The 13,812-nt window shown below is 55.5% G+C and overlaps 2 protein-coding genes across 2 annotated transcripts; both read right to left on the bottom strand.

The window, feature by feature from the left end:
* Nucleotides 1-92: 92 nt before the first annotated feature.
* Nucleotides 93-1,952, bottom strand: PPP1R27 (protein phosphatase 1 regulatory subunit 27). The gene is made up of 3 exons (XM_032129097.1): nt 1,600-1,952; nt 478-628; nt 93-285 (listed from the first exon to the last, which is right to left on the bottom strand). The coding sequence occupies exons 1-3, from the start codon at nt 1,814-1,816 to the stop codon at nt 162-164; spliced, it is 492 nt and encodes a 163-aa protein (XP_031984988.1). The 5' UTR covers nt 1,817-1,952; the 3' UTR covers nt 93-161.
* A 2,286-nt stretch (nt 1,953-4,238) lies between these two features.
* Nucleotides 4,239-12,595, bottom strand: P4HB (prolyl 4-hydroxylase subunit beta). Its single transcript, XM_032129092.1, has 11 exons — nt 12,379-12,595; nt 11,915-12,121; nt 11,011-11,144; nt 10,689-10,826; nt 8,379-8,483; nt 7,976-8,101; nt 7,548-7,748; nt 6,768-6,888; nt 6,372-6,553; nt 5,845-5,931; nt 4,239-5,264 (listed from the first exon to the last, which is right to left on the bottom strand). The coding sequence occupies exons 1-11, from the start codon at nt 12,536-12,538 to the stop codon at nt 5,178-5,180; spliced, it is 1,548 nt and encodes a 515-aa protein (XP_031984983.1). The 5' UTR covers nt 12,539-12,595; the 3' UTR covers nt 4,239-5,177.
* Between the last annotated feature and the right edge of the window lie 1,217 nt (nt 12,596-13,812).

Below are 13,812 nucleotides of genomic sequence, written 5' to 3'. Positions count from 1 at the left end.
TTTATTGGAAAAGTACAAAGTGGTTCCCGATTCGCAGTACCGAGCGCCACTGCCCGGCCGCCGCCCAGGTCCAGCCCGGGCGCAGCCCCGGCCCTCGGGCATGCCGCAGCCCCGCCGCCCCGGCCCCGAGGCCCTCGGGGCCGCTTCTCGCCATGCCCGCCTCAGCGCAGCGCCGTGGCTCCGAAGAGCTGCACCAGGTCCTCGTATTCGGGGTCGATGAGGTCCGAGGGTTTCTCCCCATCATCAGTGGTGGCCTCCAGGCTGGCCCCAAGGGACAGGAGGTACCTGCAGGACGCGGAGCTGAGGCGCCAGGCCGGGCAGCCCTGGTCCCGTCGCCTCCCTCTCCAGGAGTGGCACGGCCCGAACAGCCCCAGGGGCAGCGCAGGGACCGGGTACGCCCCAAAGGAGCCACAGCTCTAGCCCTGTGCTGTCCATCCTCAGGCTTTGCAGCACTGGCAGGCCCTCACAACACCTTACCTGGCTATGTCAGCATAGCCGTCGCTGCAGGCCATGTGCAGGGGTGTCCACCCGTTCTCATCTCTCTGGTGGATGTCAGCGCCGTATTTCACCAGGAGCTTGACGCAGTCCAGGTTTCCCGTCAGCACGGCTTCATGGAGGGCTGCCATGCCTGAAGGGAGAGGAGGTGTTAGCGCCCTGGCCTGGGGAAGGGCTCTGCATCCTGAACTCACAAGTTGTGCATAGCTCAGGAAAGGGGTCCAGGAACTCTCCTTCTCAGGGAGAGGACTATGGGGAAAGAAACGAAGACTGAGGAAGCCAGGGGAACTGCTGTGGGTTCCTGTTGCCCTTCTGCAGCATGAATACCCTGTCTGGGATGGTGCAGCACCCACTGGCCTGGCTAGGCAGGACAGAGGGAGGGAGGAGGAGCTGCCCCTTAGAGCAACTGCTCCGAGTCCTGACCAGGGCTCACATGGAGACACGAGAAAAGTCTCTGGCATCCTGCTCTGCCTGAGTTTTGGACACTCCTCACTAATGAAGAATCAGTATGGACAGAAGGAAGCCCGGGGTCATTTGAGCCTCTGTCTCCATGGCCATGTAAGAGCAGAAGCTGAATCCAAGCACAAGAAAAGGACAAATCTAGGCTCTTTATTTGCCTGTAGTGATCAAGGCATTCCATAAACAGTTGCTGATGAGGCTGTGCAAACAGAACACAAAGCTTTCCCCGTGAGTCCCCGGAGTCAGGCATACAAGAGGGAGCAGTGCCTGTGAGAAACAGGCAGAGCCAGAACAAATGCAGACCCCCCAATCTGGGGAAAGGGCAGGAGTCCAGAGCTCACAGACTGGCCTGTGCTTGCTGCTGCTCTTTGAGGTTCCACCACACTACAGGTGCTCAATTGTGCCTTACAGGGACCCAGTGGCCAAGCTCCCCCTTCCTACAGCATGTGCTATGCTGTTGATGGGAGATGATGGGGCCCTGGCCTGGGGTTCTCAGGCCCTGCTGGGCACTGCTTCCTGGTAGGGAGGGACCTGGCTTGCTCCAGCCCTGCTGAAGGTGGCCCACAGCCCTGCTCCAGTGTCCTTCACAGCCCCACCAAGCTGTGCCGTTGCTCTGCCCCAGCTCTGCTGACCAGCAGCACTCACCAGAAGGGTAGATGGTGTCCAGTGTCACCTTCCTGGCTCGTATGAACCTGCCCACCTGCTCCAGGTCCCCCTGTTTGATGTGGTCCTGAAAGACGACGTCGTTGGGGAAGTGCACAGTGCGCGAGGCCCTCAGACGCGGGGTGTACCGGCCGTACCGGGGCACCGACAAGGGGCAATAGTCCCTCATGCTCACAGGAGCCTTCAGGCACAGCGGCATGGGGGGGTGCTCAGCACTCAGCCCGGCCCCTCACTGCACTGCTGTCTCCTCTTCTGCCTGTCAGGAGCCCTCCTCGCTGCAGATCTGTGCTGGCCCCCACACTGCTGTGTTCCTGCCGCACCCACGCCTGTGTCAGTGTCCTCTTGCCACGGGGAAGTGGCGGCCACCGTGCTCTCCTGCGCTCCCTAAGTCACATGCAGGAGGTGGCACCTGGCACTTGCAGCTCATCTACAGGCCTTTGGCCCAGGACTGATGACTCTCTAGGAGCACCACGTTATAAAGACTCCCCTGGGCTATTTTGGGGACATGCAGCTCATGCTATTTGCCATGATGCTTCGTAATCGAGCTGACCAGGCCTGGAGCTTCCCACTTTTGGGCAGAAGTTGGTGTCTCATCTTACCACCCACCTGCTGATGTGCCCATCCGAGGGGTCAAATCTACTCTTGCATGGATAGCCCCTCAGAGGAGCCTGGAAGCAACTTCCCAACATCAAGCCCTTCTGGGGGAAGGGGCACAGGCACAATCAGCAACCCAGGGAACCGGCCACTTGTGTCCCCAGCTGACTAGTGCAGTGTGGATGTGCCAGGGCTGTGGTCACAAACACATCCAGAGCTGTCACCTTCCTGTAGCTTCAGGGGACAACTTGAAAGGAGCAGGAGGAGCTGTGGAGCCCAGCACAGCTGTGACAGCACACAGCCCAGCATGGAAGCACAACCTGCATGTCAGATGTCCCCTGTGCCCTTGTGAGGACAGAGGTGCTGCTGGTGATCCCAAGACAGGTGCAGAACCAAAAGCTTGCACTGCTGGTCCCTGGTGTTCCTTGTTCCTTGAGAGAGGGAAGCAGCCGCTGCTGAGGGCAGGCTACTGCAAGCAGCCTTGGAGGAATAGCAGAATAGCACCACCACCAGACAGCTCCTGCCTCCAATACTCTTCACTCCAGCTCTACTGTCGTGACCCAAAAGAGAACCATCTGCCACAGAGGAATCATTCAGGTCCATCAAGGGTTTAAGCAACCACTGGTTTTTTCCCCCATCAGTTTGGGCATGTCAGATACATAAGCATTTTGTGCTCTGTCTGCTGCTAGGGATTATCCAGGCAGGTGTGCCAGAAAAAATCCATATGCTGCTTTAGGAGTCAGGGATTTCACTCTGCCACTCCTGCTGCAGACTCTTGCCCTGATCCTGGCAGCACAGTCAGTCCCACACCTTAGAACTCCTGCACTTATTTATCTGCTGGCAAATGCATCAATCTCTTGGCCGAGTGTCTGCTTGTTAGATCAGCCTGAACACAGCACTGGGCATCCAAGCTCAGCGCTGGAGACAGAACACTTCCAGCCTGCTTTCTTGGAACAGCAATTAGGCATGTACCTGAGATGGCTGCTAAACTCCTGCTCTGCCACAGGGAGCCTTGGGCTAGGAGAGGCCCCTCCTCTAAGCTGAGCACAGTGGGTCTCAGCACAGGAACAGAGGAGAACCACTGCAGGGCTCAGACTTGGTCACACTTCAACTGGCTTTACAAAATGGACCTATTTGAGTCAAATTCTAGACAGCATCTTCCAGTGGAACTTTACTAGTGAAATTCCCTTCTTCCCCACCCCAAATGGCCACTGCTGCACCCCAACAAACTGCTGGGTTTGTTGGGGTGCAGCAGTGGCCATTGCCCACCTTCAGTCATGTGGGGGCACAGCCCTGGAGGGAGGTGTCTTCAAAGATCCTCCTCCACATAACTGCAAGTAAAGGTCTCAGACACTCCTGGCTGCTGTTCTGGCAGGGACAACCCTTCCTGATCCCTTGGTGAATGGGTGCCTGCTCAGCCCCAGCCCTGGTGCTGCTGTGCCCAAAGCTTGGAGACACCACATCAGGACTCTGCTGGGGTTCTGCTCTCAGGGAGCCACAGAAGAAGGCTGGAGCTGGAGACAGAGACAAGTGTTGTCCAACACCCCCGTGCCACTGCTCCAGCACACACCCCACTCACTGAGGCACGCCCAGTTGTCCTCTAGCCTCACCATGCCCTCCCTGTGACATTTATAGCATATTTTCTAACCCAAATACCTTCAGCAGCAAGCAGCAGATTTGGAAATAGCAGTGTGGCTCATGGGGTCATGTGAGCCTTACTAGCAGAGCCACAGCAGCCCTGGCATGTCCTGATTCACTGCTCCAGAGCAATGTCCCCTCAGCCCAGCCAGCTGGCCAAGGGGCTGTGCACTCTCAGAGCCAAACCACGGCCCGCTCACTCCTAACAAAGCACCTGCACAAGCCCAGGACACGAGCATTGGGAAGTTCTCCTCCTTTACCAATTATGCGGAGAAAGTGATACACACCCTGTTGCAGCAGAGCCTCTTGAGAATCACCCTACAACTCTGATCTCCCCTTCCAGGGTAGGTTCAAATATTCTACACTCTGATAAAGACAAAGAGACATAATAGTATTAAAATCTCAACTTTATTTGGCCATCAAATTCAGTACCAATGTTATTGTAGCAGAATGCTAAGAACCAGCCTGATGCAGCTCAGGCCTGTGAGGCACTCCCTCAGTCACATTCCCAAACTCGAGTAATTGCAAATGTCCTGTGTGATCTGTTTATCAGGCCCTCCCCCACCACCCACCTCCTGGGTCAACCCACTCAAAATAATTCATGGAAAGGGATCGCAAGTTTTGTCTTTGATCAAAAGGATGTCAACACAGCTGGTGAGCCAGCAGCCACCTCCACCCTCAGAGCCTGCCACAGCCAGTGCATACAGTATTCCACCCCTCCAGGAGTTTGGAATAGTCATCTCCAAGTGTCTTGAAGGAGAGGGGAAAGGAAACATCTGGCTAGCATGAAGAGAAGCACCTTCACATACACCTTTCCCCAGGAAGCCATCAGCCCTTTGCCCCTACATATATTGAAGGCCAGCCCCAGGGAAGAACAGCTGATGCCATTAAGGACCCTGCCAGGTGCAGAAATCAATTAGGGGCTTTAGTTCTAAAAGAAAGAGAAAAAGCTGTCTTGGAAGATGTTAGTGGCAAGGCTCCAGATTGTCAGGCCACTGAACTCCTGGTACCACCTCACAACCTCCTGTTGCCCAGAAGAACAGAATTCTCCAGACAAAAGCTGTGTACGAAAAAGTACATCACAATAGAAAAAAAGAGCCCAGCTGGCTGGGCTGGCTCCCTAGTGACAGTTCCCTTTTCAAAAGCCAAAAGAAAGAAAAGGTAAGTGTACAGACAAGTGAGGGTAAAGCGTTACTTTAGAAGCCAATCCCTGGATTTCCAGTCATTTACCTTCTGCTTTAAATCTTAATGGGTTTCTGACTCACGGGGCTGCATTACAGCAGTCAATTTAGTGTCTGATTTTTTGGATGATGTAATCAGTCTTCTCTTTACAATTCATCCTTTTGGAGTTTCTGCTCATCCTCATCACCGTCCTCGAGTTCCGTTTCTTCATCTGTCTCCAGGTCCTCTAGATCCTGTGGAGGTTACAGACAGCTCCTGGTTTCTGGCACACGAGGCAGATCCAGAACCGAGCACTGAGCAGCCACCCTTGTCTGGTCACTGCTCTCTGCTGCCATGCTAACAAAACATCCAGAGACTGCTATCAAGAGCTTCAGACTCAGGACATTAAGGATTAGGAACCCCTGGAAGCTGGTACCTGTCCACGTGTAATAGCCTCCACACCACCCGCAGCAGATGAGAGCTTCCAACTAGATACACAGATACATGGCATTGATCACATAGCCCAGTTCCAGGTGCTGAGTGGAAGTTCTCTAGGGAACAAGCCCTGAGTGCCCCAGCAGTGCACAACCACAGCACTGCTACTTCACGCTCACACAGTGCTCTCCAGATAAGGAGCCCATTGCAGGCCCACTGCCAGCCAGGCTGCACCTGAACAGATCACACTGCTGTGGGCACTTTGTTCACCAGCAATATCCTCTCCTGACATGTAACAACACAGGATCTTATTTAGGACTGAGGATTCAGGCACAGAACCAGCTCTGACCCATGCTCGCTGTTCCCAAAGGCCCAAAGTACTCCATCCACATTACTCACGTCATCAGCTGCCGCCCCATCCTGACCTCCACTCTCCAGGAATTTTTTGAAGCCTTCTAGTGTCCTCTCCCCATTATAGTCAATTACCTACAGAGGGAAAACATAAGGATGCTGGTTATGGGTACTACAGACCCACACCCCTGGAAAGGAGAATTCTCTTTCTGAGCAACAGTGAACATGCCAAGCAAAAGGGAATTTAAAAATTCACCTTCACCCATATGAGACGAAGGAAAACAGCTCAGCCACTAGACTTCAGAGATCACTGCGAGGAAAGAATAGCCTGCAGATGAGCACACTGTCCTCTATGCTCCCTCTTTTCCCCATTCCCACTTCCCACTCCCCCCCAAACTCTTTCCCTGCAGCCCAGACCCCACAAAGGGTCTTTGGTGTCCTGTAGACTTGTTGTGTTCCATCCCGACAGAGTGCAGATCCCTCCCAAAGGCCTTGTCCAAAACAACTCGAGCAAGCAGCTGAGCATTCCCGTGCTCCCTGGCTACGTGACTGCACGAGCCTGGCTGCCAGCTTACATTTCTGCCAGAGCCTGCAGGGAAGAACTTGAGTGTGGGGAAGCTGTGGATTTTCACTGCCTCCACTTCATTAGCTGTTGAGTCCATCTTGGCAATGACAATGTTCTCATGGTCCCTGTAAGTTTCTCCCAGCTTGTCCCAGATTGGAGCCAGCTGCTTGCAGTGACCACACCATGGGGCATCTGTTAATTACAGAGAGAGAGTTGCACCAACAACCTAACGAGGTACCACTCCTCCCCAACCAGACAGCTCTCACACATCTTTGCAACCAAGGCACTGCCTTTGGGGGGGGGGGCCCAGACTCTACAAAAGGCTTTTCCCCTACTTCTGGTCACACAGTGCTTTGGCAATCCTTTCATACTAGTTACTTGGAATCAGCTGTAGGAAGATACTCACAGAACTCCACAAAGACATTCTTATTCTCATCAAAAGCAACTTCTTCAAAGTTCTTCCCAACCAGAACTTTGACAGGCTGCTTGTCCCAGTCCTCAGGAAGATCCTGACTCATTAGGTGGGGCTGGAATAAAAAGTGAAATTCAGACATACTGTTTGCTACATAGCTACTTGGACTGAACATGCAATCACATATCCTGGAAAACCCAGGTTTAACCACCCCCACTGGTGCCTCAGTCACAGGCTGTGAGCAAGCAGATGAATTGGTCACTTCCTCTTCTTCCCCAGAGAGTCTCCTTCCCACCCTGACCCAGCAGGAATAGCAGGTACTGTTGTGCAGAGAGAATGGCAACAGAGCTCTGCAGGAAGGAAGCAGCACTCCTGACAGCCCCATTCCCAGAGGACTGGGCTTTGCTGCACCCACACTGCTGGGTGAGCCGCACACAGCCCCTCCAGCAGACAGGAGCTGACAACCCTTTTCCCTGTGCCACAGAATTCACACCTTCCACAGGCTACTGGCAGAAAGAGCAACTGGATAAACAGCACAGTGCCCACAGGGGGAGTACAACTGCTTGGCCATGTCCAACTCCCTTTACTTGGCTCGCTCTCCTACAGCCTCCAGGTCCCAGCAGCTTTGCCTTTCGTTTCTAATCACAAAGCCCATGGGATGTTCCTTGCAGAAGATGGACGGGCTTCTCCACCTGGCTCTCCAGCCCCTCACAGGGAACATTTCTGTTCCCTCTCAGCTACCTTGTTCACCACCAGTACTGTTTATCCACATACCTTGATCTTGCCTGCCAGGAACTTGTTACAGAACTCTTTGATCTTGTCTGCTGTGAGCTCATCAGATTCAGGTTTGTATTTGGTCATTTCTTCCTCCAGGGTGATCAAACGTACAGCTGGGCACTCTTCCTTCTTTAGGCCAAAGAACTCCAAAATCCTCTGGTTGTCACTGTGGTCACTGTCTATGAAGATGAACAGGATCTTGGGAGGAAAAAAGTGAAAGGTAGGAGGTGAACATGAGTACCTTGTGGCTATTGACACTCCACACACTCACACCAAGTGTAGCTGAACTGGGGTCTCTTCCTGCCCTGTCCCAGAATAGAGAGCTGGCTTAAAGTCCTCCTCCACAGCTGCTCCACAGATAAAGACAGTGCTACACTTCTCTGCAGGAAGTGGTCTCAGCTCATGATCCAAGAAATCCATCTCACCTTCCCTTTGAAGTTCCCAGCTGCACTCTTGAAGTTGTCCAGCTTCCCTTGATAGTCAGACACACTTTTTGGTAGGAAAAGCAGAATATGAGTCTTGATCTCTCCTCCAAATATTTTAGGAGCAGTCTGGGGAGTAAAAAATAAAGTTTATTTTTGGAAAAGAGGCAAATCAGTATCCAGACCACTTTAACTCTGCTATGCTGACCAGCCCACAGCAGCCTCCAATACTGCAGGACTGCTCTGAGGTGTGAGCTTGCTCACACCTCCTTTATTTCTTCCCACTCCTCCATACCCCCAGTGTCAGCTCCACAATAAAACAGGACTATGGAATCTTACAACTAGACCTTTGCTATATTCTTGCAGCAGCCATGGGAAGGGCCTTGTCAGATATCTGAAGACCCACCTGCTCAGTGAACTCTATGACCAGAGGCAATGAATTAGACTTGATGAAGTTCAGCAGATTATCTTTTGTGAGATCCCCTTCAAAGTTGTTTTGGCCTTCATCAAACTGCAAGAACAGACATTCTTCATTAGAACACTTGCGTCCCGCACAAATCTCCAGTCACTGCCCCAGCAGATCTCAGCTGCACTCATTCAGAGCAGACTCCCATCTCAACAAGGTAACCACATGCCCACATAAAATCTGGATCAAGGTGTCTATCTTCCTAGCAAACAAAGCTTTAAATCACCCCCCAGCAGAAGGTAAGCAGCAACAACAGCCAGGTTTAATCTCAGCCTTGCTCTGCACCACTGTGAAACCATTTGTGATGCAAGTCAGCAAGAAGGACCCTGAGCAGCTGTCTCCAGCCTTGCAGCAGCTTCTCCTCTGCAGCAATCAGTGGTCAGAGCAGACACTGCAGCCAGACAGCACTGGGAACATCTGACAGCAAAGCCTGCAGCACTAACTTCCTTGGCTCTGGGGGGTTCCTTCCAGTCTCCGTTGTTAAGAGACAACAGCACATCACACCAGAGGTGCCAGGTCCTGTTTTACAGGGCCATCACCTGTATCACCCCTGACCAGGATTCCCAGAACCCTCTGGCAGCCTGTAACAGGAACAGCTGCAGTTGGCCCATCAAGGTTAGAGGGAGGATGTGCAAAAGGGCACAGCAGTGCCCTGGCAAGGCCATACTTGAGGTGCTGACAGAAGGAGGAGAGTGGACTCAGATAACCTTCTGTTAGGAGAGGCACACCAGCCTCAATGGAAAAGGCAAGGAAAACACTTAGCATCAGAAAATAACTTTGCAAACACTTTGAGAAGCTCTGCAGAGCACTTCAGCACCATCAGGACAGCTGTGCGAGTCTGGACAACTCACATAGAGTAAGAGAAGAACAATGAGCCAAACACTCTCAGTTTAGACCCAACTAATGGTACAGAGCTGAGCCAAAGCCCAAAGCCAAAATAGGCCATCAAGTTCTCCTGCCCTTTTCTCTTTGGTTTAGAGTAGACATATCCAAGAGCTCCCATGGCACTGCCATGCCATTGCACAGGAACAGGGAGGAGCCCCGATGGCTGGACAGATCTAGGCTGCTTCTCCCATAGAGCCAAGCACTCCTGCCCCAGCCCAGTGCAGGAACCACCTGGCACATCACAGTCACTCCCATTCCCAACACACATGAAAGGCTGCCAGGCCCAGAGCTCTGCCCAGCCCAGCACTACCCAGAGTGGGGCAGACAAAGCTATTCATGCAATAGGGTACAGCTACCAAATGAGACAAGAACAAATATTCCTCCCTTCCCATCCCCATTTTGCTAATGCATTTTGAGCTCATTAGGCCAGGTATTCCCTCAGCCACACTGACCTGAGGGGCTCTGACTCAGAATTTAAGTCTACAAGCTTCCATCGCCATGAAAATAACTACAATGTCAGAGGCATAGGAGAATAAAACAATTATTTCAGGTGAACAAAAAGAAAGTCTTGTGTTAGGTTAGGCTGGGCAGAGTCATGATTGATGAGATTACAGGTTTACTAAGTCTGAACCCAAAGCACTTAGACCTGCCTCACACCACCTCTGGGTGAGGAGCCACCAAGCCTAAAGAACCTCTCTTTGTCTGCTCAAACCTGAAAGTTCATCCCAGTGACAGGGATTTTCAGGCCTCCATTAGTACATTTATTTGTGATTCTGTAGGTAGTCAGCATCCCTCTGTACATAATCCACTGCCCCAGTCCAGTCAGCTGGAACTGCAAATCCTCTTAGGAGCTTCTTTGCGATCCCTGCACTGCAGAACCCACAACAGTGAGACAGAACAGCTCTTGGACACAGCAGTGAGTGACAGCAGCAGAGGCCAACAATGAGCAACAAAAAGCAACTCTGCTAAGACACAACCAAATAGCACCATGACAGCCAGAGAGCTCATCTACTGTTCTCTTTGGCCTGTCCAAGACTGTGTGACTATTGCTGCACTGCAGAGAGTTGAGGAACAGGGAAGTGAGCGAAGGAACAACCTGCACTCAAAGCCCAGCAGCTCTGGGAAAAGAGCACAGGGCTGGGAGACTGACACAGCTGCACACTGTGGCTCCCTGAGACTCCCCCACAAAGGGGCCATAGTCTCTGCTCTTCCTCCCCAGGCTCTGAGGCCCAAGATCAGCTACACTGAAGCATTGGGCCTTTGCTGTTTTGTCCAGGGCTGACCTTGTTGGAATGTGACTAATTAAAGAAAAGGGAAGAGACAGCAGACCCCAGCATGGTGCTCAGGCCTAGTACCAGCCAGTACCTTCTTGAAGAGGATGACGCTGTCCTTACTAATCTGGTACTTGCTGAAGACATCAACACTGGAGGAAATCCCAAAAGGAATATCATCCACAGCTTCTGCTGCCAACAGGAACTCCTTTGCTGCCTCTGATGTCAAATCCTGGAGAGTAAAGAACAGGGTCTCAGAGGGCCCACATCACCTGAAGCATTCACATCCCAGGGCTCAGCCCAAAGAACTGGAAGATCAAGTAAGGCAGGACAGCAAGTATTGCACAAGGCACAGAGGAAGCCGGGAAGGCCCTGGACACACACAAGAGCATCTCCAATGGAAACACAAACACTACCTTGAAGAAACCAACCACCACCACTTCACTGGAGTCCACCAGTGCCTCCGCAGCAGCCACATCAGTCAGGGTGGCAGCAGCTGGGCCCGTGCGCTTCCTCAGCCAGCTGATGATGTCATCCGCTTCCCTGCCAGCTACACCAGGAGATAAAAAGGAGTCACTTTCCCCTCCAACTAAGTTCAAGACCACAAAACCCTCAAGCTTTGAGAGAGACCTTTCAGCAGCTGGTCAAGAGATCAGCAAGACTCAAGATAACGTTTACGCAACTCATTCCCTTTCACTCATGGTGCAATTAAGCTAATCCCTAATTGATAAGTCACGGTACAAGGGGCTCCCAGGAATCCATTCTTGTCTCACCTCCTGCCCCTATCCTTAAACTTTGATCAGCAATGCAGCACTTCTCTAAGATCTCAGTATTAGTTATGTTACTACATCACCTTTTCCTTCCAACATCTTTATTCTGGATGTTACCCTCTGTTACCCAGCACTGTGTAGCCTGGCTTAGCTGAATTCTGTCTTAGCCTTCCTTGCAGCTCTCTCACACCCTGTGTTGCCACCCTCACCCAATGGCCCAGGCCTGTTTCCAGTTCTGGGCACTGCACTGCCTGAGCCAAGTCAGGGCACACAACAAACCAAGCTCAGGCCACTTTGCTTTCCTACACAAAAGCAATTTCCTCCACTCAAGCTCACCTTAGGGATCTCACCAGAGGGAGGACACTAAAGGTTGGCCTGTTCCACATCAGCCCAGCACCATTCCCAGGTTACTGTTACAGTGGACCTTGTCCAGCCACAGCAGCACAGCTCGAGCACGGGGCCATGTGCTGGGACCCAGCGCCACGTTGCTGCCCTCTGCACCCTGGCGGCGCATCCAGACCCAGTTCACCCGTGTCCTGCCCCTCCTCACCCGTGTACTCCTTGGGCGCGGCTTTGTCGCCGTTCTTGAAGAACTTGATGGTGGGATACCCGCGTACGCCGAACTGCTGCGCCAGCTCCGACTCCTCCGTGGCGTCCACCTTAGCCAGCCGGATTTCCGAGCCCTCGGCCTTCAGCTTCGCCGCCGCCTTCGCATACTCGGGCGCCAGCGCTTTGCAGTGCCCGCACCACGGGGCGTCTGCGGGATGGGGCGTCAGCGCCGGCCGGGCCTCCCCGACTCCACTCCCGGGCGGAGCGAGGCCCTCTCGGACTCACGGAGCCCCGGGGGTGGGGCGGGCCACGGGGCCGCGCAGACCCCGCGCCCCAGCCCAGCCCAACACACGCCCGGGGGACCCCGTCCCTCAGCGCGTCTCCCCAGCCCGACCCCTCCGTCTCCCAGCCGCGCCCTCGGCCCCCGCCCGCCCGTTCCCCCCGGCCCGGCCCCGCCGCGCTCACAGAACTCGACGAGCAGGTATCGGTGCTCGGCCAGCGCCTGCTCGAAGGAGTTGGCGCGCAGCACCAGGACGCCATCCTCCTCCTCTTCCTCGGCGGCGGCGCGGGCGGGCAGCAGCAGGGCCAGGCAGAGCAGCGGGAACAGCGCACGCACACCCGCCATGGCTGATGGCGGCGCTCGGGACGAGCCAAGGCAGGCGCGCGGCCGCAGCGCCGCCTCCCCTTATAAACCCGCCCCCGGCGGCCGCTGCCGCGCGGTATTGGCCGCGCCGCCCACCTCCCATTGGCCGGGGCCGCCACGGCGGCCGCTCCGCGCCTTCCATTGGCTGGCGCTCCGGGCACGCCCCTCGGCCGCCGTCTCGGGTTGGCCGTCGGCCCCGCTCCCCGCCCGCGGGCCACCATTGGCCCCTTTCCCCGCAACGCCGCCCGTGATTGGCCAGCGCCGCCGTCTCGCGTGGCCCCCGCCCTCGAACGTGGCACTCGGGAAGCGCCGCCGGGCGGCACCGCGCGTGCGCGCGGCCACGAGCGCGTGGTGCGTTCTGAGTGGGCCGCGCGCCCCACGTGACCAGGGCAGCGCGCGAGGCTCGGCCCGGCCCGGCCCGGTGCAGCCGCGGTGTGGTCCCGGTCGCTTCCGTTCGTTCCCCCTCTCCTTGGGGATCCCCCTTATGAGCGACCTTCACCTCAGGCACCGCCCGGCAGCTACTCGGGGTCACGGCGGCAGCGCTGCCCCCTCCCGACCCTGGCTGGCTGTCCCCTGGCGCTGGGCTCCGACCGGGCCGGGCACCGGCCCGGCTGCGGCTTGGGACGGTCCCGTTTCGCTTTGTTGTAACCTCTCCAGTCCCGGAGATGGGCCAGGGGAGCTCAGGCAGCGCTGGCGTCCCCGCGCCCTCACAGAGAAGGCAGCAGCGCGGGGACTCCTCGTGCCCCCCGGGCCGAGCAGGGCCCGTTGAGGCTCCAGATCAGAGCTCGCGGTTCCGTGCGGAGCCTCTGCAGAGAGCCGGCACAGAGCGGCCTGGTGACCGTGCCAGAGGATCCCTTCGCTCGGGTCTGCCTGCACTGCCCCGCTACTGCCGAGGGTCCCAACTGCTGCTGGTGTGCGCTGGGTAGGGAGGAGCCCCTGGGCGCTGCCCGTGCCCGGGTACCGGCGCCAGTGCTCCGGGGGCTCCTGCGCACGCAGGTGACGCGCTGGAACGGGGGCAGACTCCGGGCTTCCGGCCGCGCCCTGGGGATTGATTGCCAGCTCGGGGCTGCTGCAGAGCCGCTGCTCTTTGCTCTAGGCAGGGGCCGCGCCCGGCGCCCCGGGCCACTGGTGCGAGGAGCAGGGAGCTCACCAATTCCCCGTGGAGAATCCGACTGCCTCGATGCTGCCAGGAGCTGTTGCCCGTTCAGGAGCTGCGGCCGCTGCTGAACCAGACGCTTTTGTCGGGCCCGGGGAGA

This window comes from Corvus moneduloides, chromosome 19 (genome assembly GCF_009650955.1).
Source record: "Corvus moneduloides isolate bCorMon1 chromosome 19, bCorMon1.pri, whole genome shotgun sequence".
Classification (NCBI taxonomy): Eukaryota; Metazoa; Chordata; class Aves; order Passeriformes; family Corvidae; genus Corvus; species Corvus moneduloides.
Note: the sequence above shows the minus strand (reverse complement) of the source record. Positions and strands in the feature narration are given on the sequence as shown.

Coding starts and splice junctions, on each gene's coding strand:
- PPP1R27 (XM_032129097.1), bottom strand. CDS start 1,816: ATGCCGCTGTGCCTGAAGGCTCCTGTGAGCATGAGGGACTATTGCCCC. Junction 629..1,599: donor GGACACCATCTACCCTTCTG/GTGAGTGCTGCT, acceptor CTCTCCCTTCAG/GCATGGCAGCCCTCCATGAA. Junction 286..477: donor GGCTATGCTGACATAGCCAG/GTAAGGTGTTGT, acceptor CGCGTCCTGCAG/GTACCTCCTGTCCCTTGGGG.
- P4HB (XM_032129092.1), bottom strand. CDS start 12,538: ATGGCGGGTGTGCGTGCGCTGTTCCCGCTGCTCTGCCTGGCCCTGCTG. Junction 10,827..11,010: donor TGGTGGTTGGTTTCTTCAAG/GTAGTGTTTGTG, acceptor TTTACTCTCCAG/GATTTGACATCAGAGGCAGC. Junction 6,554..6,767: donor GAATGTCTTTGTGGAGTTCT/GTGAGTATCTTC, acceptor TGTAATTAACAG/ATGCCCCATGGTGTGGTCAC.